General features: G+C 47.1%; 1 protein-coding gene across 1 annotated transcript in view; it reads left to right on the top strand.

The window, feature by feature from the left end:
- The window catches only part of abhd12 (abhydrolase domain containing 12, lysophospholipase), a gene marked incomplete at its 5' end in the record, with an annotated part of 54,806 nt that overhangs the window by 22,497 nt on the left and 5,079 nt on the right, over positions 1–27,230 (top strand). Inside the window, 9 exons of the mRNA XM_039738990.1 lie at positions 1,798–1,917; positions 6,900–6,930; positions 10,586–10,631; positions 11,463–11,592; positions 15,180–15,217; positions 18,382–18,461; positions 20,636–20,718; positions 23,319–23,397; positions 25,067–25,194. Of these exons, the coding sequence (XP_039594924.1) occupies positions 1,798–1,917; positions 6,900–6,930; positions 10,586–10,631; positions 11,463–11,592; positions 15,180–15,217; positions 18,382–18,461; positions 20,636–20,718; positions 23,319–23,397; positions 25,067–25,194 (735 nt within the window). The remainder of the gene's footprint in view (positions 1–1,797; positions 1,918–6,899; positions 6,931–10,585; positions 10,632–11,462; positions 11,593–15,179; positions 15,218–18,381; positions 18,462–20,635; positions 20,719–23,318; positions 23,398–25,066; positions 25,195–27,230) is intronic.

Below are 27,230 nucleotides of genomic sequence, written 5' to 3'. Positions count from 1 at the left end.
TGTTGCCTTTCAAAGAGAAGTCATAAAACACATTTAGGAATGTTTGATATTTTCTGTCTCCTGCCCGACACGTACCCCCAGGGTTACTCTGACGCCCTTCCTCGGTATCCTCATGTGTCTGACCCTCTCTTGCCTGGTGCCTCCTCTCTCGATCGCGTTCCTATAAACTCTGCTTGTCTGGCTCTGTCATTTCGAGGTGCCCTACTCATCTCCTCTCCCCCTACTACCAATGGTGGACGGACCCCCAGACAACAGTGACACTGCACTCATTGCAGGCCATAACAATTAAACAAAAAATCTGGCGACTCCAAGTTAGCTCCAGTCTGAGTGAGGCCATGCAGGGCCTACCTGTTGTGGCCTGTAGAGGGCGTCACTGAGCCCCAAACTCCGTTGCACCGCAGCAGTCCCCGGTTCAAATGAACTTCAACAAAGTACCTTTCAGCAGGTCTCTTCTTCCACAGCGTTGCCTTAATCTAAGAAGAGACAAACTGTGGAAGAGTATCATTTATCAGGCGATAAAACTAAGAAATTTATCGTTATGTCAGGCATTCATTGCAATTGTAAAAACGGCCAGTATGTTACTTCTTTTTATTGTTATTTAACCATTATTATGGATGCGTATAGATGTTACGTGAGTATTTTTAATCTGCACCTTTTAATCTCTCGTATTTATTTTTAACGCATACTTTTTAATTTTATTGTACAGTACAGGCTGCTTGCAGAGCTGCATTTCACTGTATAGCCCTGTGTGTGTAGCTGTGACATTAAAATCGAAATCTGATCAAACGCCACACACTACGATACACAAGTCCTTTATTAGCGTCTTTCCGCTCCTCCACACCTCCAGGCAAGTGTCATCCACCTGCCCTCGACTCTGACGTAATTGAGTTGAGGGGGCTCCCTTCACACCAGACCCCAGAGTATTTCTGGAGCCACAATATTGCGTGGTAGATGCACTTCTGGATCAGGAGGAAGTACTTCAAAGTAGGGAAACCCACTTTAGTCTGTGGTGGCACCATGTCACCCAGCAGGGCTGCCCAACAAAGACTACAATTCCCAGGTTTTGCTCACCGGATGTGCACATGGGTGCATCAGTAAGGGGATGCTGCCCCCTAGCGCCTTGGAGGAGTATGTAAACCTGATAGGCAGTGTCACCCCCTGTCCTTCCACTTTGTTGTCCCACCTTGGAAAGGGAGCTCCAGTGATCCTGGTCAGGATGTCCATCCACTATCTGAGCCTTCCAGCCAGGCAAGGGTCCTTCTACTCCATTAGGGAAGCCAGTGGCTCCTCGCCATCCATTACATTGAACTGCTGAACACTCCAGGGTTCTTTCCTTGTTTTACTTCATGGAGGAAGCCAAGTGATCTCTCTGTCCACTCAAAGACAAAGTCAAACGAGTGACCAACCAACATACTAAGACAAAGAGTCGCCTGCTAGAAAGCATGTGGATGCAAGACTGGCTGCTACTTAGGCCGTGTTTTACTATTTTACCAGTTCTTTTACCATCTTGGTTGGGATGCCCACTCATTATAAGAGCCTTTTGGCCAGGTAGTGGTCCCTCCAGTCCATTCAGGAAGCCAGTCCATCCTTGACATTCATTACATAACAAAGTACTCTGCAGGGTGGCTTCCTGCGTTGTGCCCAGGGCTGCCCAGGTAGGTTGTGGTGCCACTTGATCCTGAGTTTGAGAATGTAGTGCAGGCTTTTGGAAGTACCATCCTTGGTTTTTTTTTCTGCACTTTGCATGTTTTGCTCATTTTCTGACGTCGGCTAAGCCTCCTTATTTCTTGGCTCTAGGCACACAGTCCCGGAGGCCTTTTGGAGGGAGGCTCAGGGAAAAGACCAGCAATGGTTTGAAGATGCCCTGGCTTCTACTCACCCTGTCATCCTCTATTTGCATGGCAATGCTGGCACCAGGTAAGCCAATCTGCTTGCTCCTTACACGCGTCCCTTTGGGATTTATGCCTGCCACTTGTGCAGTTCAGTCACAAAACCCTATTTCAGCTGGAATTAACTGTCTTTTCTTTTTTTGTGATTACAGTTTTTGTCTGTTAATGCGATAAACCAAAATAAATAAGAGCGGACAATTAGGATTAATCTCGGCCTGTTCACAAAATTTACAATGTTGATAAGCCTCAAAAAGGAAAGTCAGACCTGCACTAAAACACACCTCTGAGCCAAAAGTGTAGACCTCACCTGTCATGAAGCTGGGAAATCTCGAAACCAAAGGAAAAAAATAACTTTCTAAAGTGGCCTGCTAATGGAGGGGAAAGCACCCTCAAAAACCCTGACCAGAAACCCAAAGGGCCGAGTACAAATTTTTATAGAAATTAAAAGGTTTATTATCAAAAAAAGCTCTGCAATACACAACGCTCCGTAGAGCACAAGGAATTGCCTGAAAATACAAGGCGATACACCAAACAAAGGTCCAAAACAGACTCCAGTAATGGTGTCAAAAACGGAGCACAAGGGTCGAGAGTCTGGAAAACACAAAACAACAGCAATAATACAAACAACACTCCACTCCCCAGCGCAGTCGCAATGAACCGCCAGGAACTGTGAGAGGCCCCCCATAAACAGGGTGGAGGTCCGTTCCTGGCGGTGATGGACAGGTGGCCCCGCCCCTTGGCGAGATGGCCACAAAACACAAGGGGCATAACCTAGGCCACGCCCATTTCCCAACACACAACTAGAAAAGCATACATTTTGAACAAAAGAACCATTAATACAAATAAGTGATACAAAATGAAACAAAACCGGCAACAAACACAACTGTGAACCAGAGCTGGGGTGAAAATGCTGGCTGAAATGTGACCTCGTCAAATCAGCCTGGCACCCAACTCAAGATGCTGGCTTAAAGCCTGTACAGGCCCAATAGTGGGGCAAAGGCTTTTACAATCAAATTGCCCAGAAAAGTCAGAGAGGAAAGCATCAAAAAAATCACTCTGACTCATAAAACAAGAACCACGATTCTTAAAGTAATTAGGAGCTTACTACCAAAAAACAAGAACTTTGAAGGCAAAGCCAAACACTCAAAATGGTTGGTTCACAAAACTGCCAGCCCAACCTTAATCAGAGCTATAAAGTAGAGAATCCATTTGGAATCAAATTCAGTATTCAGTAAACAAACAGAAAACAAAGAAACGTTAAGAGCGACCAAGCCAAAGCAGCCCTTACAATGATGGCTTTTAAATAGTGCTGGGCGTGTGGCCTAAGCTGCTGCATCAGGAGGCCCCCCCAGCTAAACATATAAAGAAAAAGTTCACAGATTTATAAACAGTGGACAAAATAAAGTCATTGTTAAACAAAATAATACTTACAAACATACCAAACGCATATTCAATAATAAAATATCCATCCATTATCCAACCCGTCATATCCTAACCACATGGTCACTGGGGTCTGCTGGAGCCAATCCCAGCCAACACAGGGTGCATGGCAGGAAACAAACCCCGGGCAGGGCGCACACACACCAAGCACACACTAGGAACAATTTAGGATCGTCAATGCACCTAACCTGCATGTCTTTGGACTGTGGGAGGAAACACGGGGAGAACATGCAAACTCCACGCAGGGAGTACCCGGGGAGCGAACCCAGGTCTCCTAACTGCGAGGCAGCAGCGCTACCCACTGCGCCACCGTGCCACCCATAATAAAATATATAAAGTAATATTCAAATCACAACATAAAAAGAAAAATATTAACTGAATTGCTGTGGACTCGGCTCAAAGAGGTGCATTGTGGTAAATTGCTGGTGGTGAACAGCTCAAGGTGTAAATCCCATCCTCGTCACCGTGTATTGCTGTGGACTCGCAGCGTGAAGCGTCTGAGTTTGTAGATCTGCACTGTGAGGAACTGCTGGTGGTTATTAGAGAAGAGATTTGCTCTGCGCTGAACTCCCTTCAGCTCACGTCTCATCTGTGGCAGATATTGCAGGTTCACAAATAACCACTGGCAGTTCCTCACAGTGCAGATCTTCAAACTGAGATGCTTCCTGATGTGAGACCACAGCAATACACTTGGTGACGAGGATGGGATTTGCACCTTAGGCTGTTGACCACCAACAATTCATTATAGTGCAGTTCACTGAACTGAGTCCACTGCGGTTCATCAGTACAGAACACTTAAGCCTGGGATGATCTCCTGGTTACAGCATAACTGTGATAACTTATTTATATATAAATTATAGAGGACAGCAAAAATTCCCACCCCTCCATTGTCTATGTCTGCCTTTCCAGAGAGTTGGAAGACACTGAAAGGGCAACTGGAGGCCAGACAACCATGAAGAGAGAAAGATGTAAGATTAGAAAAGAAAAGGAGCTCCGGGGGTCACAGGTCTCCAGGTTTCCATTTACACGCTGATTTACTGAATGAGATGCCGTTCTGTATATAATATAGCCGGAAGGCCCCGTAATCCTCAGAGCTTCCAAGAGTATCAGATTATTAAAAGGAGATTTCCAAGAGTCAAAGGAGACGGAGAGTTTAAGGACTTTTCAGCAAGATGCCAATGTGAACTTGGCAGAGAAATGATTTTCTGCTGGGAGAAATTTAAGAGAAAAGGTACAAAAGTATACACCATTAAACCAACTCTGAGAAGAACAGGCCATTCACCCGGTTTCAAATGTGACCCATTTTTGCATTTTAAATCAGAAAAAAAACACCTTAATTAGTTCACAGCAGTTCACTTGGTGATGAGGATGGGATTTGCACTGTGGGCAGGGGGGGTGTAGTGGCAGTGCTGCTTAGAAATTCTGGAGGCTGACAGAGAGAGAGTGACACCAGCTGATGTCACCAGTGATCTCCACACAACTGACTCATGGAGCTTCTCCTATTAGCTCACACTGTATGGAGACCACCTCTGAGCCAGATGTTATGGGTTTACGACTGACCACTGGCAGTTCACAACGGTGTAAATGTTTAAACTGAAGTGCTTTGTAGTGCGAGTCCACAGCGATTCACTTGGCAATGAGGGTGGGATTTGTGTTGTGAATGGATGGAGTGTAGTGGGACGTCCCGCAGAGCAGGTTGGGGGCTGAGTGAGAGAGAGGGGTCAGCTGACGGCCCCAGGAAGTCTCCACTCACAGTGTTCAGAACCGTCTCCGCACAGCTGACTGATGGAGCTCACACTTTGAGGAGACCACTTCTGCACCAGATGTTGTGGGTTCACGACTGACCATCGGCAGTTCAGCACAGTGCAAATCTTCAAACTCCGATGATTCATGTGTGAGTCCACAGCACTTCACTAGCATAACAAGGAGTGATATCAAGCGTATCAGTTGATATTTTTTATGAATGTCTGTTAATATTTATTTTTATTATGTTTAACCTGGTAGGGAAGTTAATGTCTTAACAATATATCATCGTCAAACACAGGGAAGCTGTATTGGCCTGTCCTTCCTCGGGGACATTCTTGACTTACCGGGTCAAGATAAGACTTTTGCATGCAGGTGTTTAACCTTTAGCTGAAAACACGAAATGTGAACAAACAGGAACTGACTGCTGAGTGACCAGCACTGGACTGGGGGGGGCTGAGACATTGGGACCTACAGACTCACTGGTTCAAGAGGTGCCAAGCCACCAAATTCCTTCAAATTAAGGCTGATACAGAGACTTAGCCTCTCCTCATGATGAGAAGTAACTCTATCGATGGAGGAGGAAGCCAGGCCATCTCTCTCTCTCTCTCTCTCTCCATGCAAAGGCCATGAGGTACCAAAGTTAAACCTAATTAAAAAAAACTCAAGTTAATAAAAGGGGAGAACCGGCTTACTCCAGGACACTGCTCTCTAGTGCCTTGGGGGACTATGGAACCCTGATAGAAAATCTCCTCCCTGTCCTTCCACTTCACTGCCCTACCTGGGTGAGGGAACACCAATGATCCCAGTTGGGATGTCCATCCATTTAGAGCCTTCGTCCACTAGCTGGGCTTTCCAGCCGGGCAGGGGTCCCTCCATTCCATTCAGGCAGCCAGTCCATCCTTGCCATCCCTTACATAGTAAAGAAGTGATGAGGATTCAGGGTTTGTTTCCTTGTTGCACTTCATGGAGGAGGCCAAACCGTCTCTCTGTCCATTCAAAGTCACAGTCAGCTGAGGGACCAGTCAACATACTAAGACAGAGAGCCACCTGGTAGTAAGCATGAGGATGTAAGATGACCTGCTACCTCGACTGTCCTTTATTATTTTACCAACTCTCATTGTATTCTTCTTATTTACATTTTGGGCTCAATTAAAAGCCTTAAATTAATTCACACATGAATGAAAGTGTAACTTCCTGTTCTGCCTCTTTTCAGAGCTCACATAGATGTGGAAGGCAGCGTAACATAGGAGGGCTGCAGCAGGGATGGTGGGGCATTTTGTTCAGGGTTACGTAATGAAGAGCATAAGAGGGGCAGCAGAGCCACTTCACTGCCCTACCTGGGAAAGGGAACCCCAATGATCCTGGTTGGGACGTCCATCCACTACCAGAACCCTACTGCGGCAAAATGGCATTGTAATGCATGGGTTTGTTAAAAATTGAACCGAAATGTTTAGAGGCCGGCTTAATAAATTGACTGCAGTGCACGTTTTCCATTTAATAGCACTTTGGTGCGAGACATTTTTATCGCTTAAACGTTTGAACACGAACACCATCAGCATTATTGTCCGCAGTTAACTGGATGCCAACGTGTGAATAATGGTGGCTGTGCTGGCTCTTTGAGACCAAGCTCCGTTTTATTTCTTTCTCTGCACGGATGCACCGGGGATTTGTGGCTTCTCTGCAGCACGTAGTGTGGGTGACCTTCAGGAATCGGAACGAGTGCCCCTGGGTGAGCCGCATCAGCGGTGCGGACTGAGAAGTGCCTCAGGTGGATATCTTGCAGGGTGATGTTTCATTTTAACCTTTTTCTTTTTCTTTTCTCAGAGGTGGAGACCACAGAGTGCAGCTCTACAAGGTAAGCAGGGTCACCGGAATGGCGTGTGACTGGGCGCTGCCAGCCTGCTGAGTTTAGTTTATTGGAGGAAAGCATTTTGAAGATTTTGCAGTCTTGCTACCTTAAGCCAGCGGCGTAGTCTTCGGGTGTCGTGGCTGTTCTGCTTTTAAAGAGCAGAATTTCTGTAATGAGGCTGAGAAGGAGAAAAGGCAAGGTCAGAGTGTAGCGAAAAAGGTCGAAAAACAAGAAGTTTATAACGAAAAGAACACACAAAAATACGTTTTCTAGCACAAAGACACACAAATGTTTATCTGTGAGATTGAATAGCAAAGTGCCACATCAATCAAACCTTTAATTTGGCACAGATTCGTTTTTGGGTTGTGACCTTCATAGCCATGCCCACCAACGACAAGGCATCCCCAGCGGCAGAAGGACACAATAATTAATGACATTTACATAGCGCTTCTCAAACACTTTACACCAGTGATGCTTAACCTTTTTTGAGTCACGGACCCCTTTAAGAATCTGATGAAAGCTATGCGCCCCCTTCCCCAGAAATATTCACATAAACACACACACACACTTGCACCCTCATGCATGCTGCACACACACAAAGAAATTGTGGCCAATTAATCCTCACCAGTATAATAAAGATAATCAAGTCGTGATAAACCGTGGAATATGAGAATTGGGGTGGCACAAGATGGTGGTCGTGCAGAGAATGATGACACACGTCTAAATGGTAAACATGGGCCAAAAGCAAGTCAAGAGACGCCTAGCAGTTGGCGCTGTAAGTAGTGGCAGGGTGCGTTTTCTTTCATTTATTTCAATAAGAAGCCATTGGGACAAGGGGGAGGGCTGTATGGTGAGCGTTGTTTTTCTCGTGCGAAATTTTTTTCACGCGTATGTAACTCGCGCATTAGGCTTGGGTGAGAAAAATAATATGCAAGAAAAATAATGGCGAGAGGCAACTTGTGAGAAAAATCACGTGAGAAAACTCAACAGTACCGGCCTGTATAGTGAATATAAATGTTATTTTTTGTCTGACCCTCACAGACCCCCTGAAACCCATCCATGGATCCCCTAAGGGGTCCACAGACCTCACGTTAAGAATCCCTGCTTTACATAGACATTGGGGAACCACCGCCAATGTGTAGTGTCTACCTGGACGATGTGATGGTCGCCATTCTTACGCCAGCACGCTCGCCACATGTTAGCTGTTCGGTGGAGAATGTTGCCGCTCTGCATATTGGTGTTCTCTATTCTCTGTTTAAGCTCCCTTTTCTATTTATTTATTTATTAATGTCATGTGTGTAATTCCTCATTATTGTTAGTTGTGTTTCTGTTTGTGCTCACATGTCCACTCGGGTCCCTAGTGCTTTATGGGTGGTTCCCCAAGAGGCGGGGCCACCTGTCTGTCTTCATGTTAGAACCGCCCCTGACCCAACCGATGAGTGTGAGTTTGCTTTGTGTTTCTAGTCTTATTTTTATCGTTTATTTCATTCTTTGAGACCTTTGCTCTGTTTTTGACGACGATTGTTGGATTCTGTTTTGGGAATTTGCTCGTTATCAGATTTCCTTCTGACATGTCCATTTATGCCTCCTGTGCTCTTCTAAGCATTTTGGATATATTTTGTCCTATTAGAAGGTGAATCTTCACTCTACTCTGATGTCCACAGTGTTCTGAGCAGGGTTTCGTTAAGGAGATCTCTACGTTTTGCTCTATTCAGCTCTCCCCCCAATCCTGACTGTTCTCCCAGTCTGTGATGGCTGGCACCACCATGCTTCACTGTTGGAATTTCACTGGGCAGGTGATAAGCGGTCCCTGGTTTCTTTGAAATCTGAAGTTTGGAGCCGAGGCCAAACACTTCAGTCTTGGTTTCATCAGACCAGACAGTCTTGTTTCTCGTAGTACGAGAGTCGTTTAGGTGCAGTTTTTGCAGACTCCAGGTTGGTGTTCATCTAACCTACTCTGGCAGAAATCCTTGATGAATGGTGTCTTTCAGTGGTGGTTGTCCTTCTCAAAGTTTCACCTATCTCTGCACAGCTTCTCTGGAGCTCAGTCGGAGTGGCCATTGGGTTTGTGGTCATCCGTCTTACCGTGGTTCTTCTTCTCTGATTGCTCAGTTTAAGTGTGTGGCCAACTATAGGAGGAGTTGTGGTTGTTCCAGACTTTCTCAGTTTAGGTTACAGTGTTCATGAGTCCCTTCAGTGCTACAGCCTTCTCCAGATCTGTGCCTCGAACACACAATCCTGCCTCTAAGCTCTGTAGGTGTTTCCTTCGACTTCTTGGTTTGGTTTGTGCTCACCTGGGGACCTCCTATAGACAGGTCCAATCGAGTGAATTGACCATAGGTGGACTCCAAGCGAGGTGTAGGAACATCTCAATGATGACCAATAGAACTGGATCCACCTGACCCACATTTCAAGTGTCATAGCATGGCATGGATTTTTGTGTCAACGTGAGAGTTCAGCTTTTTTTATTTTGAATAAATTTGTCAAAATTCCTAAACCCCTGTTTTTGCTTTGTCATTCTTCATTGAGTGTTGCTTGATGAGGGGAAAAAAAAAACGAAATTATTTTAGCACAAGGCCACAGCATAACAAAATGTGAAAAACCAAAGGCTTCGAATACTTTCTGAAGACGCTGTTTGTCTTGGCTTTGTTCACGTCACTGGTTTTCCACACTCTTGCTACGTCACCTTTACTGTGATTTTGGTTTCTCGCTCTCCGCTCGTCGTCTTGATTCTTGAGCTCCTGCTTCTGATCTTGGCCAGTCTGGATTGCCAGCTCCCGTCTCCTGATTCCTTTCTCTTTTCAGGTGGCTGCCGTTTTGTGTAGTCAGGTGAGGCCATAGATTTAGAGGAGATCCCGTGTTAAATCTGGGCCGGATGGTGACCTGATGTTTCTCCCACGTCAAAGTAAAATGCGCAGTCAGAAGCCATCCACATGGGTGTCTCAGATGCAGTGCCATTACACAGCAAACATGAGGGAGAATCAAAAAGTAAAGGCAACTTACCCTTCAACAGATGAACAGAGCAGTTCCTTCACAAGGTTGATGCACTTCTTTTATCGTTCCACTAACTTCTTCATTCCTTGGGAGAAAAAGCATTTCGGCTGCTCCCTAATTCAGGTCTGCACCGCTTAACCTTAACCTCATCATCAGAGGTGAACCTGTGACCGCGTAGAACCTCGAGTGTGTGATAGTCGATGGTCGAGGAGGGCGTGTGTGTACGATGATCAACGAGATCGAGCTTCATCGGTTACATTTGTTCTTCCTGCTTTAAACATTTCTACCGGTTCATAACCTTTAACCGAGTCCTGCTGTTCCCACGTCCGTAATGAGCCAACGTCCTTCAGTGAATTTCACTCCCTCTGCCCAATTAAATTTCACTACAGTGCATTGTTCGTCATGTTCTTACGGCCTTGGCTTTAACTAGACACACGGCAGAGTGCTGTGCTGTGCGTGTCTGGATTACCCACAAGCCACTGTGACTGTGCTGCATGTCAGCTTCTATCCATTGTGGTTAACACGTCATTTCTGAGTCGCCTTTTCTTTTTGATTTACTCTCGTTGAAGTGATGAGAGTCAGACATACACAAGCAGAGCTGAAGTGCTGTGTGTCGCCAGAGATTTGCCTGCACGGTCCTTAAACGCCTTTTCTACTTTCTTTGCAGGTCTTGAGTTCACTGGGTTACCATGTTGTGGCCTTTGACTACAGAGGTGAGTAATGGCCGAGTGGGAGGTAAGCGTGGGCCGTCTCTTTCTGGATATATCTCTTTATCTTCCTCCTCTTCTGCTTCAATTTGTAAAGCATCTCTTGATGGTGCCAGACAAATATGGACTGATGGCTCGGATATTTTACTCAGCTTATTTGTACAACACCCACCATAGAATCCACGGCGCAGTCATATTTGCCTGAAATACCAAAAGCGACTCCCCTCAGCATTTGCATGGGAACCTGTTTATGGGCTCTGTGTCCTTAACGGTTCGATCACATTGACACTGCTTAGTGGCAGGTGCTCCCTTGGCAATAAAGAATAATAATTCATCAGAAATGTTTAATTTATTTATATTTATGGAGTCTGCTTGCATCATTGGCAGGCTTATTATCTAAACGCATGAAGTTTCAATGACTTGGCCCACTTTCCCCATCACACATGCTCCCATCTCAGACTCTGCCATAGTCAGATCCACACACACAATTAGTAGTAGTAATAGTCGTTGTATTGTCACATGTGCAGAGTGCAGTGAAATCGTTACTTGCATGTCTGGCCGTCATACAACACACCATTGGTATGATGCAGAGTTGTTGAAAACGCCAAATAGTTCCCCAAACTCTAACCTCACGCCTGGACTCCTACATAGGCCTGAAAAACACAAGGTGGGCCTCACTAGCACACAGTAAGCCTGGTCCCCAAACTTTAGTAGCAGGCTTATGGCCTGCACTGGCCAAAAGAAACAAAAGCTTATAAATTGAGACTTCCAGTTAGCAACCCCAGGCTTTCGTGGTGGGCCTGTGGCATCTCAGTAATCCACTGCTTTGTATTCCAGGGTGGGGTGATTCTGACGGTGAGCCCTCCGAGAGGGGCATGACGGCCGACGCCATCTTCATGTATGAATGGGTGAAGAGGAGGAGCGGCAGTAACCAGCTTTACGTTTGGGGCCATTCGCTAGGAACTGGGTGAGGGGAGATCTTCTGTTGTGTGATCCATTGGGAAACTGACCATTTATTTTTATTCAGTAGCAGGTCGGTGGTCACTCACCGAGGGGTCTTGGACCAAATGGCGTTTGTTTGTTTGTTGATTACTGCAGGCCCGTGTAATTCATTTGATATAATTAATTTGGAGCTTTCTGTACAATTTATGATATTCAGCGAAAAAAATGAGCCATAAGAAGGTGGTACGGTGATCGGCACCAATATCTTGCAGCTCAAAAAATCTAAATGTACAAAATTTTTAAAAATGTAATTGGCAAAAAACTAAAGCCTGAATATTATTACAATACCAAACGTTATTAACTTAAAAAAAAAAAAAATTAATCAAAATCAGACGGCTAATAGCCTGAACCTAACTGGTGTTGTAGTCTCTGCCAGATGAGTGCACAGAAAGGGAGAAGACCTCCAAAAACCCACACGAAAAGTCACACAGCTTAACCCCTACTCAGAAAGCAGGCTTCGGGCCTACCTAGGCCAAATGATGGGTCTCACGCTTGTAATGTTCACAAAAATACCCAAATGTCCACAGTGAACAAAGGAGAGTGGAGGGAGAGAGAGTTTGAGAGTCTGCGCTGATTACGGAGGGCAGTGCCGCACCCACCACACGGCAGACCATCCAGATTGAGATCTGAGAAGAGCCATGCAGTGGGTGACACCTCGGCACCACACTAAACAGTGTGAGGATTTTTACAGTGGCTGGAGTGCCAATCCTGCCACCAACCCCCAAATTTTCCCTCCAAGTTGAAGGACCTTCTTGCAGGGATGGATGCAGATTAACATCACATAGCCAGGAAAGAAGCAAACTGTAACCGTTCTGAATTCAATACAAAATAGAAAAGCAAATAAATAACCCCATATATACTGTTCAAAAAATTAAAGGGAGACTTTTTAATCTGAGTATAACATCAAGCAAATGAAACATGTGGGCTGTTGATCTGGTCAGTTCAGCAGCAGAGGGGCTTGTTCATCAGTTTCAGCTGCTTTGGTGCACCCTGGGGCAACAATGAGACGACCCCCAAAACAGCAATGAATGGGTTAACAGCTGGAGGAAGGCCACTGACATTTGTCCCACCTGATCTGTCTTGTCACTCGTTTTGCATTTGGCTACGATCAGTGTCACTACTGGTAGCATGAGACCATACCTGGACCCTACAGAGCTGGCACAGGTAGTCCAACTTCTCCAGGATGGCAGGCACATTGATACGTGGCATTGCCAGAAGGTTTGCTGTGTCTGCCAGCGCAGTCTCAAGGGCATGGAGGAGATTCCAGGAGACAGACAGGCAGTTACTCTAGGAGAGCTGGACAGGGCCCCTCGTAGAAGGTCCTTAATCCATCAGCAGGACCCACCTGATCCTTTGGGCAAGGAGGAACAGGATGAGAACTGGCAGAGCCTACAAAATGACCTCCAACAGGCAGGCTGGCACTTGTGTAAATGTCTCTGACCAAACAATCAGAAACAGACTTCATGAGGGGGGCCTGAGGGCCCGACGTCCTTTAGTGGGCACCATGGAGCTCGATTGGTATTTGCCATAGAATACCAGAATTGGCAGGTCCACCACTGGCACCCAGTGCTTATCACAGATGACAGCAGGTTCACCCTGATCATACGTGACAGGCGTGAAAGGATCTGGAGAAGCCATGGAGAACGTTATGCTGCCTGTGACATCGTTCAGCATGACGGTTTGGTGGTGGGTCAGTGATGGTATATCTGGGGTGGGCATATCCATGGAGGGATAGACACACAGACCTCTACAGGCTAGACAACGGCACCACAGGACTGCCATTAGGTATCGGGATGAAATCCTTGGCCCCATGCTGGTTCCCCCTGGTGCATGACAATGCCCAGCCTCATGTGGCGAGAGGATGAAGGAGGTGATACCATTGAATGCTCGCCCCACCGCAACCCCACCTCCCTCACCCCTTTGATTTTTGGGGTGTCCCTCTGTCAGTTGATTATCTTCATTTCCATCCTTTTGTTTCTCACACATCACCATGTCAGTCCATAGCAGTAGAGAGAGCCGGCAGGAGTTTTTTTCCCCCATTGAGATCTGATGTGTTTTCAAAGTGGTCCTTTCATTCTTTTGAGCAGTTTATTATTAAACAAAATGCATAAAGAACAAACCGCAAATGTCCTAACATGGCATCCATATAAAGAGATGCTGAAGAGCTAATGCCACAGCACAGTGGCTAAGGCAGCAGGGGTCTTACATGGGCCTCTCAAGTAACTGCTGCCCAATGGACCCCAGCACCTGAGAACCCTACCTGCCAATCAGAGAACAGACATCGTTGAAGGTAAGCGACTGGGGCAAAATAAAAAACCGAAGGACAAAATGAGAAGTGATCAGCAACAAGGAGCTCTGAATAGATGACCAAACTGACATTAAAGACAACAAGAGGAGGACAGAAATGAAAGCCTAACTGTTCACAGGTCTGCGAAGAGGGGGGTCCATCTGATTCGCACTGGCACTCCTGGGCTAGGCCCTTGACCCTCATGTCGTCTTGTCCTTATTGACTGGCTTATCTACTTTGGTGTTATGAGGAACTGGAATCTGTCGCCAAATGAGCAGGCACAAATGACCCCTTTGAGGTGTGCCAGTCCATGTTGTCACAGAGGTTGCAGTTTTTACAATTTCTTACCTCCCTAATTCAAGCACAGGATCGCTGTGAGCAGGAGATTAACCCAGCAAAGCAGGAACTTCCCTGAAGGGGGCACCAGTCCACACCGAGCCATGAGGGATACTGTGGCGTGTGTTAAGAACGCTGCCATCGGGCTCCGGTTCTTCTGTCCTTTCCTAACCAGTTAGTCAGAGGAAGTCAACATTGAATTTGACTGACATTTTTAATGAAGGATAGAGTCTTCTGCAGATGACATGATGGGGTTTTCTCTCGAGTGAAGAAAATAAAAAGTTTAACAAACGTCAGTGTAGGCTGCGGAGTGTGCCGCCCACCATGTGAGAGTTTCATTTTAATTAAGCAACGTTTCTACCGGTGGTTACAGACGTCGGCATAAAGACAAGGAGACGGCCTGTGACTCCCCCTTTTATTTTAGGAAGAATGTTGTGTAGCCATCACAGGGCCCTCCTTACAAAGTCAGTCGTGGTCAGCTGGGTTGATCAGATGGGAATGCCAAGCTGGGCCGTGTGCCTGCTCTTCTCTCTGGTATCTGCTCTCAGAACATTGTTGGTCTGCTGGGCCATTTTTCTCTCCTTTTGTGTTCTTTTGTTCCTCTGTGTTGCCCACTATTGGCGCACCATTTACAAGGGACACGAGAAAAGTAATATTTCTAAAACAACAGAAAATTACAAAAAAAGACAAACAAGCCCTGGCTGAAAAAGAACCTTTGTGGTAGAGAGCCGGACTTGAGGGAAATTTCAGACAGTGTAGTTGAACAGGACTGGTGAACATGGTGAGCTGACGTGCCTGTTCTTGTCAGAAGTGTTTACTGTTCTCTCTGTCTGTTATATTGCGCCTGTCCCGTCTCTCTCTCTCTCTCTCTCTCTCTCTCTCGTTTTATTCTTCATTTATTGACGTCATTTGTTTTCTGTCTTTTTCAGTGTTGCCACAAACCTTGTCCGAGATCTCTCCGAACGAGGTAAGTACACTTTGGAATGAATGGGCCACTGCCAACCCGTCATGAACCTGCTCACCAACCTTCATGGCTTACTGTGGTGTTGTGGAAGCTGCTATTATTGGTGGCCAGCAGAGGGCGGTGTGCTGTCCATATACAGTACCAGCAAGTCTCTTTAAATGTCCCCATTAATAAAGATGGCATGGATCTTTCAAGAGGAGCCCCCTGGTCAGCCTTGCCTAAGGTTTCTAAGGAGCATCTCATCCTTGTTTTGTCCCGGTAGGGTCCTGGGGTGACCTTTAAGACTCTTGACTATGTAGAACTTAACAAAATGCTCCAAGTCCCATCTATGGCCTTGTGGTGTTATGGGTCCACAGCTCGTGGAGAAAAGGCCATTGATTTTAAATAAATAATCATCGCACCGAGGCGGCGTGAGGGGGCGTTGTTATAGCGAGCCGCGGGGCAGTCGTCGATGTGGGCGTTTCTCACCGTGTGCACAGGTGAGGAACTGCCCACATTCGTGATTGCTCCCGTGGCTAATGCTGCAGCTGTGATGGCCCCTCACGTTTTTAAAAGAAGCGCGAGTCGGTTTTAGGGAGAGAGAAAGAAACGATCGGAGAGAGAAAGGAAAGGAGAGGACGGAGGTTACCGGGAGCAGGAGAGGAAGCAGGTCGGTGAGAGGGAGAGAGCCGCAAGAGCGGCGGACGTGCGGCGAATGAGCGCTCGTGGACAGCTGCATGGAAGCTGGGTGTTAGGCCGACACCCACGTGTTTGTGTTGATGTCGCTCCCGCTGAGCGAGCAGGTAGCGGGAGTGACCAAGGTGAAAGCGACGAGCCGCAGAAGGCCGCAGAAAGGCAGCGGAAGTCGGGAGGCTTGGAGTGGCAGTCCTTGGTGTGAGCGTCCTGGAGACCAAGGAGTCCAAGTCTCGAGGCTGGGATGAGAGCCAAACCGAAGCCAGGGATCGGGAGGTCTCCAGTCTTGCGTGTGTTTGAGGAGGGCAGCTGTAGAGAGCGTCTTGCCTGCTGCTTGGCCCATACGGGATAAGCAGGTGAGACGCTAACAGAAGAGCACCGTATTTGTTGATGGTTTTAAGACTGCTTCCTAAAAAGATTTTAACCTCTGGTTTTAAAGGATTGTTTTTTTCTATTTATTGATTTTTAACCTCCACGCGTTCTTTTTATGGATTATTTATTTAATGAATTGTGAAGACCTGCACTATTTATGAACACCGTTTTTGTTTTTGTTGACTGTTTTAAATAAAAGCACTTTTGCACTTTCTACCTTCCCCTTGCTCAGTAATTTGCCTCCATTGACTAGCTCACTCGGCAACATTATCGACGGTGTTGGGTTCGAGTGCTTCCAATAGCAAAGGGAGTGTGGAGCCAGAACCCACATCGTCACAGGCCTGTTCTGTTTGTTCTCACCAGCCTGCTCACTGTCTGGGTTGAGTGCTGTCGTAGTTCAACACTCCACCCTTTTCTTGTACTTCTGCAACTCCAGGCAGTTAGATGAAGTACCAGATCAGGCAGGAGAGAACGTTACACATTTATTCAGGTGTAATAGGTCAGAGCATCTCTACCTTTTTGTACCATGACCCACCTTTTCCCATATATGTGTCTTCACAACCCAGCAAGGTGGGCAGGAGATGTGCACTTGGTGGAGTGTGGGGAAGGGTCGATCGTCAGAGCAGTGTCATGCTTCACAGCCAACTGTGACCAACTACCATTACAAGCAATAGCAACTCGCAGAGGTTTGAGAAACTCTGTTATAGAGCAAATATAAGAAGAGTAAAAATGTGAGCCTTGGCAAAATAATATTAATACGACATGGACAGTAATTGGCTCATCTTACTTAGACTACCAGGTGGCTCTCTGACTTCATATACTGAATGGTCTCTGGTCCGGCGTGGTTCAGAATGGCCTTCCACATGAACGGAGCAGCAGCTTTCTCGGCCCTTCATTTAAGTCGAGTCTTATTATCCTTGACGTGCCTCTTGGACTAGCTGGGGGTCTGTTCGCAATTCTGCTCTTCGGCCCTCCCCAGTCCATCAGCCGGCCAACACAGAGCTGTTTGTGTCTTTTTAAGTCAGTTGCCTGTATCTCCCCAGGCTATCTTAGGAGGGGAAGAGGAGATAAAACATGTCCTCCTTTTGAGAGCTCATACATTTTATCTGCCCCTTCCAGTCCAGACGTTCTTCATGGCGGAAGGGCTCATAACATTTCAGGTGTCCCCTTTCTCTGACCTACAAACCAAAATGAAGCTTGTGATGTGTCCACACAGAGTTTTCACAAAGAGCCCTCGTGAAACTGGTGATCAGGTTGATCGATGCGAGGCCTTCGACCCTCCAGTCAAGCTGGCCAGTCAGTTCCTGCTTTGATATTTCAGTGAGGGGCATTCACATGTGCCAGAGCAAGGACTGGCATGAACGTTGTTAAAATTAAAATGTAAAGAGAATTTTGCACATAAAGACAATCTATAAAATATTTATCACTCACTATGCCAGATATCACCAAGGCTTCGCTTTCCGTTACGATCTTATAAGCTACTTAAAGGAGTACCCAACCCAAAGTGCACGACTTCCCCCATGTAGTGGTGACTGTCACGTTTTCATGCCAAGTGGAGATCAGGTTTATGATAAAATACAAGCCATTGGTGACCAATGCTGTACAACAGCAGGCAATGTGATAAACGTCCACGGAGGAGAGAAATCCCACGTTACTCGTGTTTCATGTCCGTTATCCGGCATTCTTATAATATTGTACTTTCCAATTAAAGACGGAACACTTGACCAATGAATGAAGGGGAGAGGCGGATCTTCAATTTAAAAACTCGTCCCATGTGAACAGCGATTTTTCTTGACTGAATAAAATTTTTTTTGTATAATTGCATGTGTTTTGCACATTTTGAGCTTTTGATTGGATAACGGACTTGTGGAGGAGGAGGGAGCAGTCGGGTCAAGGGTTGGCCTCATTAAATGCTGTGTTTGAGGGGTTGAATGAAGGTTCAAACAGTCGTTCGTGTTCAAGATGTGCCTCGTTCTCAGCAGTCCCCCTGCAACTGGCGCCCATCACACTTAGCAGTTCGTCTCTGTATGGACGCCACATTACACTCTTGTTGGATTCCTCTATGTGGTGATGATGCTTATGGACTAAACATTGGTTGACTGATTGCCTGTCTTTGATTACAGGGAGCCCTCCTGATTCCTTAATCCTGGAGTCGCCGTTCACCAACATCCGGGAGGAAGCCAGAAGCCATCCTTTCGCAATGGCAAGTAAACACAGTGCTTTACCACAAGGGCGCTAGAAATGTCGTAATTAAGTAAGAAGCTCAGTCTTGACATACAGTGCAAGTGCATTAGCTTAGGGGATTAATCTAACAGCTAACGAGTGTGTCACCTTGGGATGTGACATTACACAACTAGAATTCACAGGGCGTGAGAACTTGTGACGACTTTAGAGCATTCAAAAATTTGAGATAAGAGAGGAGACCATTCAGTCCATCAAGTTCACTTGTTTAATGAAGAGCTAAGATGTCCCAGGACCTCATCAAGATACATCTTGAAGGTTGTCAAAGCTTCAGCTTCAGCTACACGTCTCAGATGTTCCAGATTTTCTAGCACAGTTTACCACTTCCAAATTGTGGTGAGCTCAAGACTTTCTGTACTTGAAGGCCAATAACGTCCTGCCTGATGGAGCTGAAGTTGTGCAGATACAACAAACGTAAAGTGGAAGTCAAGCACACCAAATCCCAAAAAGGTTCTGCCAAAGTCGTAGACAAGTAAGATTCTAAACCTCCAATTATTTAGCAGATAGAAATTTCAACAGCAACCAGAAGAAGACACGTCTGTCCAACGTGAAGCCAAGTTTTCAAATCAAAAGTGAAGCCAGTCTGTCGTCAAGGTGAAGGAGAAAACCCTAAACTCGTCAAACAAAGAGTTGAAACCAATAATTCTTTAGCCAGGAAACCAAAACACACATCTCAATGCCATCTCTGCGAATCTCGACTGACCGGGACACGCTTACTTAGAAACACAGTAGCAACTGCACCCCAAAATGGCAGCACCATGAAAAAAATAAGATGGCGTCAAAAAAAAACGCAAAGCATTTTTAACAGTATTAAAATGAAATCGAAACAAAAGATACTAATGTCAGAGTTGGAGACCCCAGAGGCTATGATGACGACTAGTGTCGTGATAGAATGCCCACCAGAAATGAAGAAAGGACTTGAGGGTTCTGTAATCCAGAATCTCGGACACTCTCTGGAGCTCATCGCCAGTTAAAATGCCAACACGCCGATGACATCACGACATGAACACACAAGTCGCACTATAGTAGTGGAAGCTCAAAATGGCAGTAAACATAAAAAACAAAATGACATCACAGGAATATTTAAAACAAAACAATAAATCTCACCTGCAGTCCAGAAGATGACGTGCGCCTGATGCTAAGAATCTTCAGGTCCAGTCAGCACTTCTGTAGGAGTCAGTCTAGGAGAAGCTGCAAGTGGTGTTGGTGAGGCCAGCAGGGGGCGCTTACTCCATGGATCCCATTGTCCCAGTGCCGTGACGGGGACACTGTGCTGTAAAAATGTCCTTCAGATGAGACGTAAAGACTGAGGTTCTGATTCTCTGTGGTCATAAAAGATCCCTGGGTGTCTTATATAAAGAGTAGGGTGGGGTGTCTCTTGATGCTGTGCCCACCACAGCCTGGTCATTCTGGCCCCCCCTAGTCATCCCCTGTCCCCTTATTGGCTCACCACCTGTGTCACCCCCTTCACCTCCTCATTACTAATGTGTGGTGAGCACAATGGTGCTAAAATGGCTGCCGTCACCATTCACATTGGTAGTGGTTGAAGTGGCCCCCCATTGTTCATGCAAAGCGCTTTGAGTAGCAAGAAAAGTGTGATGTAAATGTAACAAATGAATTAGTTAATTAATAAAAAACAAAGTCATTATACCGATTGAAAGTAAAAAATAAATACCTCATATAATTCAAAACCTCCGTAGACGATTGAAAAGACGAGGAATACGCAGAATTAAACCAAGGGATACCCCAAAAACATCCGAGTGGAGCCCCCTTACAGAGACGTGAGCCAAGTCTGACTTTCTGATGGAGTTGAGAATCATAGCGAGTGCAGCCGAGACCTGGAGCGCCGCCCTGCAGGTGGCATCCCATAATTGTGTTTTGTTTTTTATAGTGCAGATGGACGAAGCGTCACTCCGGCACACAGAAGGGAAATTTCCTTAATTTCTAAATGAAGGTAAACGCAGGCACGTTTGAAGTCCGCTCCGTCATTCCCGTGTTAGTTTGCACATTCGTTGTCCTGGGCGGCCATATGCAAACAGTTTGGCTTTCTCCTCATATTTTATGTTCTTTATTTTGGAAATGCTGGCCTGGCTAAGAGGTGCCTTCTGATTTCCCCCATTTTTGTTTTCTTTCCAGATTTACAGGAATCTTCCGGGCTTCGACTGGTTCTTTCTGGATGCCATCACGGCCAACGACATCCGATTTGCCAGTGATGAGAAGTAAGTCTTGCTGTTGCACCTTTTGGTCGCTCTGAGGTCAGAGTAGAGTTTGAGTGCGGCTGCGGTCCGAGGAATTGTTTTTCTTTTGGACGTCTGTGTTTCTTTCGAGGGTTTCAAAGGCCGTCCTTCCTGGTTTTACTGCTGTTTCGTTTCTCCATTTTGTTTAAGAACTTATTTTATTTTAACGTTACTTCATGATTATCTGTTACTAATGCCGCGTTAATGTCAGATTGGACAGCTGGTAAGTTCCACGTGAACGCCCCTTGAATTCGGAGCTACAAGTCGGATGATTTGGTGTAAAACAAAGCTGCCCGATCTCTCTGAGTTGTGATGTCATGCTGACCGTCCACCTCAGTCGACTGTGTAAAATAAAAAATAGAGCCTGGTCAGCCAGAAATGCCACTCGTTTCATACGTTTAAGTTTGCTCTTCATTGCCTAGAAGAATGCACTTTATCTTTAAACTCCAAATAATAAATCAACAGCCACCACACATTTCTGTGGAAAGTCTGACCAGAAACCCACCGAAGTGAGAAGGTGAAACGTCCCAACTGGTAGCTCCGTGTGGTCTGTGGACACAACATGAGACACGGCGGCTTCCTGTTGTTAGGCCACACCTCCTAGCAGCCATGTCACGTGACATCACTGACACAGCGTTGGTTGTCCAAGTTTGCGGATTCCCTCTTGAAGGTTTTTGACTTCTTTTTTAGAAATTTCGACTTTGAGCTGTGATTACGTAGCGGGTTTAGTCGCACTGTCGTCGCTCTTTTTGGTTTTAACTTTTGCAAGGTGTTGACCTTTAATTTTCACCTTCTGTTCCTTTTTTAATCTTCGCCTTTTGGGACCGGCCAATAGCTGAATAGCAACGGAGAGAGTAATCGATTAGTGAATGCGCATAAGAGCCGAGTGTCGCTTCACCCACAGTTTTGTGAAATTGCACCAAAAATGAGTTTTTTGCGTTCAGATTCACAATTACAAAACACGAAATTCTGTAGAAATGAGGTTTTCAGGGTTTTTACGAAAGGAACGGTGAAGACGTTGTTTTCTGATCTGCTTAATCCTGGGCAGGTCGCAGAGTTGGTGCCTAACCTGGCATGCTGAGGGCACAAGGCAGGAGCAACTCCATTACAGGTGCCAGCCCATGCGCACCCCCACACACACGGGCCAATTCAGTGTTGAAACCCACCTAACCTGCGTGTCGTTCTCTACACAGACACGGAGAGAACATGCAAACTCCACCCAGGGCAGGGGGTCCCATGATGTGAACCCCGGTCTTCTTACTGCGCCACTGTGCATTACACCCCAAACCCCGGTGACACAGACGTCCACAAAGCGGCCATCACAGACGCAGCTTCAGTATTCAAACAGCATGCCACGTTGTAGCGCTGCCACATACAAAAATGTTTTGCATTTCCTGCTGTCTGTTGTATTTGCCCACGCGGGTTTTAGGAGCGCCCATACAGCCTGTGGTTGACAGCGGCGCCCCCAGAAGGTTGGACGGTTGGCTTCTTTTTTCTGGTGGAATCTGCATAAATGGCACCATTTTTCAAACGGCAAGGAGAATGGCCATCGAGGAAAAAAAAATTGACGGGTCTGAAGTGATCAGCATGTGCCCGGGCCTCGGGGAAAAGGGTCTGAAGCTCCCAAAGGCCTCGCTGCAGAGGGTCCAGGGCTGCTCTGACCAGGGGCTGCTAGTGAGCCAATGGTAGCCATTCTGACGTCTTCCTAATGTGCGAGGTCAGAGCCAGCGGTCGGTGGTCATTTAAGCCATTGGGCTGCACTGTCTTGCTGACTGGGTCCACAGCGATGTCTTCCACACAGCTGTAGGATCAGAATCCTATTGAAGGTACGGCGAAAAACCAAACGTGGCGGCTCGGCGCACTCCTTCAGCACTTCCGGGTTAACACGAGTGGGTCCGGCACTTTCTCTCAGGCCACCAGCTGTGGCGTTACTCTGACGGGAACTCGTCACTCGGCTTGTGACACGGCTTTGTCCTGCGTGGGGACGCGGCCCCCCTCAGCCGCTCCTGTGCTCACTGCAGGCCACAGAAGTCAGGTGTTAGCAATGAGAGAGCAGCGGAGGTTCGTTTCGTGTCACACCTGAAAAATGCCAATCTCGCTAAAGTGACATATTTTTGGGGGTCTTTACAGTTGTTTGCGGTGGAAAGCAGGGAATGTTAGTCCGTACAGTGAAAACTGCTGTTGCCATCCTCTGTCGCCCCCCAGGGCTTCTGCCGCCGCTGCGATTGTCTCGCTCTTTTTTATGGCTCCTTTTCCACTATGTCTCCACGTTCTCTCGTCTGCCTTGCACATTCACACCTCATGAATTCCACCTCGCGCTCCTCATTTGTCCTCAGAGGTGGCAACGCCTGCACTCGCTTTCCTCAAATACGTTTGATAATTCAAGCCAGGGTCCTTCTAGAGGTCCACCTTCACCGGGGGGTCCCACAGCCAGGCTAACGGACTTGAGCAGTCAGAAGAGCAGCAGAATAATTAACTTATTTATGAACAAGTGACATTGATGTCCTCGTCCACCATCTGCTGTGTTTGTGGTAAAGCCACTCTCGGTGATCAGCGTCTCCTGTTTTCTTTCTCCTCCTCAGCGTGAACCACATCTCGTGTCCGGTGCTGATTCTCCATGCAGAAGACGACACTGTGGTCCCGTTTCATCTGGGGAAGAAGGTGAGTGCGTCTGTGTCTTTTGGCTGCGTACTCCGTGTAAGAGCCATTTGCTAGTTATTTAAGTTATAAACTCCTCAAAAAAATGAAAGGACCACTTTGTAATTGGAGTACAGCATCACGTCAGTGACACTGGTGGGCTGTTGATCTGCTCAGTTCAGCAGCAGAGGGGCTTATAGCTGCTTTGGTGCACTGGGGGGGTGGGGGGGCAACAATGAGACGACCCCCAAAACAGGCATGAATGGGTTAACAGGTGAAGGGAGGCCTCTGACATTTTTCCCTCCTCACCTGTTTTGTCACTCGTTTTGCATTTGGCTACGATCGATGTCACTGCTGGTAGCATGAGACCATACCTGGACCCCACAGAGCTGGCACAAGTAGTCCAACTTCTCCAGGATGGCACATCAATACGTGGCATTTCCATAAAGGTTTGCTGTGTCTGCCAGCACAGTCTCAAGGGCATGGAGGAGATTCCAGGAGACGGACAGGCAGTTTCTCTAGGAGAGCTGGGCAAGGCCCCTCGTAAAAGGTGTTTAACCCATCAGCAGGACCCACCAGTGTCTGCTCCTTTGGGCACTGGCAGAGCCTGCAAAATGACCTCCAGCAGGCAGGTCGGCCACTGGTGTGAATGTCTCTGACCAAACAATCAGAAACAGACTTCATGATGGTGGCTTGATAGCCCGACGTCCTATAGTGGGCACCGTGGAGCTCGATTGGCATTTGTCATAGAATACCAGAACTGGCAGGTTCACCACTGGCGCCCTGTGCTTTTCACAGATGAGAGCAGGTTCACCCTGAGCACATGAGACAGATGTGAAAGGGTCTGGAGAAGCCGTGGAGAACGTTCTACTGCCTGTGACATCGTTCAGCATGACTGGTTTGGTGGGGGTCAGTAATGGTATATCTGGGGAGGGCATATCCATGGAGGGACACAAAGACCTCTACAGGCTAGACAACGGCCGGCACCGCAGGACTGCCATTAGGTATCGGGTATTCTGGTTCCTCCTGGAGCACCACAATGCCCGGCCTCAAGTGGCGAGAGGATGAAGGATTTGATACCATTGACTGGCCGGACCCCCGTGCTTACTAACCTGACCTCAATCCAATAGAACACCTCTGGGTGTCGCATTATGTTTGAGGCCATCTGACACCTCAGCCTGTGCAGGAGCTCAGTGATGCCCTGGTCCAGATCTTCCACAGGACACCATCCGTCATCTCATTAGGACGTTGTCAGTCATGGGGGCATATAAACTACTGAGTACGATTTGGAGTTGGCAAAATGGGCTCGCCTGCCTGCCTGCCTGCCGCATCATTTTGTCCCTTTGATTTTCGGGGGGTCCCTCTGTCGGTTGATTGTTTTCATTTCCATCCTTTCGCTCCTCACACATCACCATACCAGTCCATACCAGCAGAGATGGGAAAGCTGGTGTACAACGGCTAGCAAACCATAGAATTAACTAAGATCTGAGTTTGGCCAGGATTGGTTTCTAATTTCAAAAATCTGCAGCCACTGCGGCCCTCCAGGACCAACATTGCCCACCCCAGTGTTAGAATGTATTTTGTAATGCATGTACTAATAACGTGCCCAGAGGGACAAGCTGTTGCGGGGTGGGGTGCTCTACCATGGTTGCTGGTCAGGCCTCCTTAAACTCGTCTTCTTTGTTTCTGACAGCTTTATGAAATCGCCGCCAGCTCCAAGAGCCTCCGTGGACACAAAGTTCATTTTATTCCATTTCCCAAGACCCTCGGCTACAGACACAAGTACATCTACCGGAGCCCGGAGCTGCCGCACATACTCAGGTAACCAGCTGGCACTTGGTGCTGCGCTGAACAGATACGTTGGCACTGTGAGCGAGGTGTGCTGGGGGCATTTGGACGCCATGCTTAGCTTTTGTGCCAATAAAACAATCCTTTAACGTCCACTTGTCGGCAGGTTTGTATAAACAGGAAAAGGGCTGCATTGGCTGTTAAAAATGGGATTTAGAGGTTGAGCAATTCATACATGTGCACACACCGGCCACTTTATGAGGTACACCTTGCTTGTAGTGTAGATTCAACATGGCGCTGGAAACCTTCCTCGGGGATTTTGGTCCACTCTGACATGACGGCATCACATAGGGGCTGCAGATTTGTCAGCTGCACATCCATGATGCCAATCTCCCGTTCCAGAACATCCCAAAGGTGCTCTACTGGATTGAGCTCTGGTGTCTGTGAAAGCCATTTGAGACCAGTGAACTGATTGTCACCTTCAAGAAACCAGTTTGAAATGAATTGAGCTTTGTGACATATGGCACGTTGTCCTGCTGGAAGGAACCATCAGAAGATGGCGGTCATAAAGGGATGGACAACAATACTCAAGTAGGCTGTGGCATTAAAAATATGCTCAGTTGGTACTAAGGGGACCAAAGTGTGCCAAGGAAGTATCGCCCACACCATCACACCACCACCACCAGGATGAGCGATTGATACAAGGCAGGATGGATCCCTGGTTTAGTGCTATTGATGCCAAATTCTCACCCTACCATCACAATATGGCAGCAGAAATGAAGACTCGGCAGACCAGGCCACGTTTTTCCAGTCTTCTGTTGTCCAGTTGTGGTGAGCCCGTGTGAATTGTGGCCTAAGTTGCCTTTTCATAGCTGACAGCAGTGGCACCTGGTGTGGTCTCCTGCTGCTGAAGCCCACCTGCTTCAGGGTTTGACGTGTTGTGTGTTCAGAGCTGCTCTTCAGTGCTTATTTCAGTTCCTGTTGCCTTTCTATCAATTTGAACCAGTCTAGCCGTTCCCCTCTGACCTCTGGCATCAACAAGGCATTTTTACCCAGCGAACTGCCACTCACTGGATATTTTCACTTTTTCAGACCCTTCTCTGTAAACCCTACAGATGGTTGTGTGTGAAAATTCCTGAAAATGAACCTGGCACCAACAGCCATGCCACATTTAAAGTCACATCAGTCCCTTTTCTTCCCCATTCTGATGCTCAATTTGAACTTCAGCAGGTGGTCTTGACGATGTCTACAGGCCAAAATGAAGTCAGTTGCTGCCATGTGATTGGCTGATTAGATATTCACAGTAACTAGCAGGTGTACCTAATAAAGTGGCCAGTGAGTGTCTATGAAGCCGACTGGCATGTTACAGGGTGCTGCCTGGTGAGGAGTGGACTGGGAACATAGCCTTGTGCTCCACAGTTCATCATTTCAAACCACTAGGGGCACTCATGTCCACAGCTGGCACATCGTCCACATGGCAGATCATCAGGACACCCCCATGCACTTGGTGACTCTGCCCTTTCTAAGCACACGAGAGGGTGGCACGCAGCTTCACAGATCCAGCATTCTGGGTTTGAATGCAGTGATGTTGTGTTGGCACAGATGTTCAGGTTTGGTTAATTAGCTCTGTGCGTGAGCAGGACCTGTGAAGAATGGGTGTGCCATCTAAGGCCGGATCCTTCCCTGTTGTGCCAGGATAGGCATCAGCCCCCTGCCACCCTAAACAGAAAAAAATTGGATTTATGATTGTTATGTTGTTAAAAGCACATGGTAGTCTGAAAGTGCCAGTGGTCTTGTCCCAGGATGGCGTTCAGGTGGCTGAGCACTTGCTTGTTTATGACCCTCAGTAGGTCTTTTCACATCTCATTGCCCTTGATGGCAATGGGGCACCTTAGTACAGTAATTGCTCATTCACAGGCCCGCAGCTGGTCATTTGAACTTCTCATTGCCACACATGGCATTGACTCTCAGTGGTAATGTGGCCCTGTAGTGGCTGAGCGCTTGCTTGTACCATCACCCTTGGCAGGTCATTTGACCTCTGATTGCCCATGGCACTTGGGCTCCATGCC

This window comes from Polypterus senegalus, chromosome 16 (genome assembly GCF_016835505.1).
Source record: "Polypterus senegalus isolate Bchr_013 chromosome 16, ASM1683550v1, whole genome shotgun sequence".
Lineage (NCBI taxonomy): Eukaryota > Metazoa > Chordata > Cladistia > Polypteriformes > Polypteridae > Polypterus > Polypterus senegalus.
The sequence above is the reverse complement of the archived record's forward strand: the minus strand, read 5'-3'. Positions and strand labels throughout refer to the sequence as shown.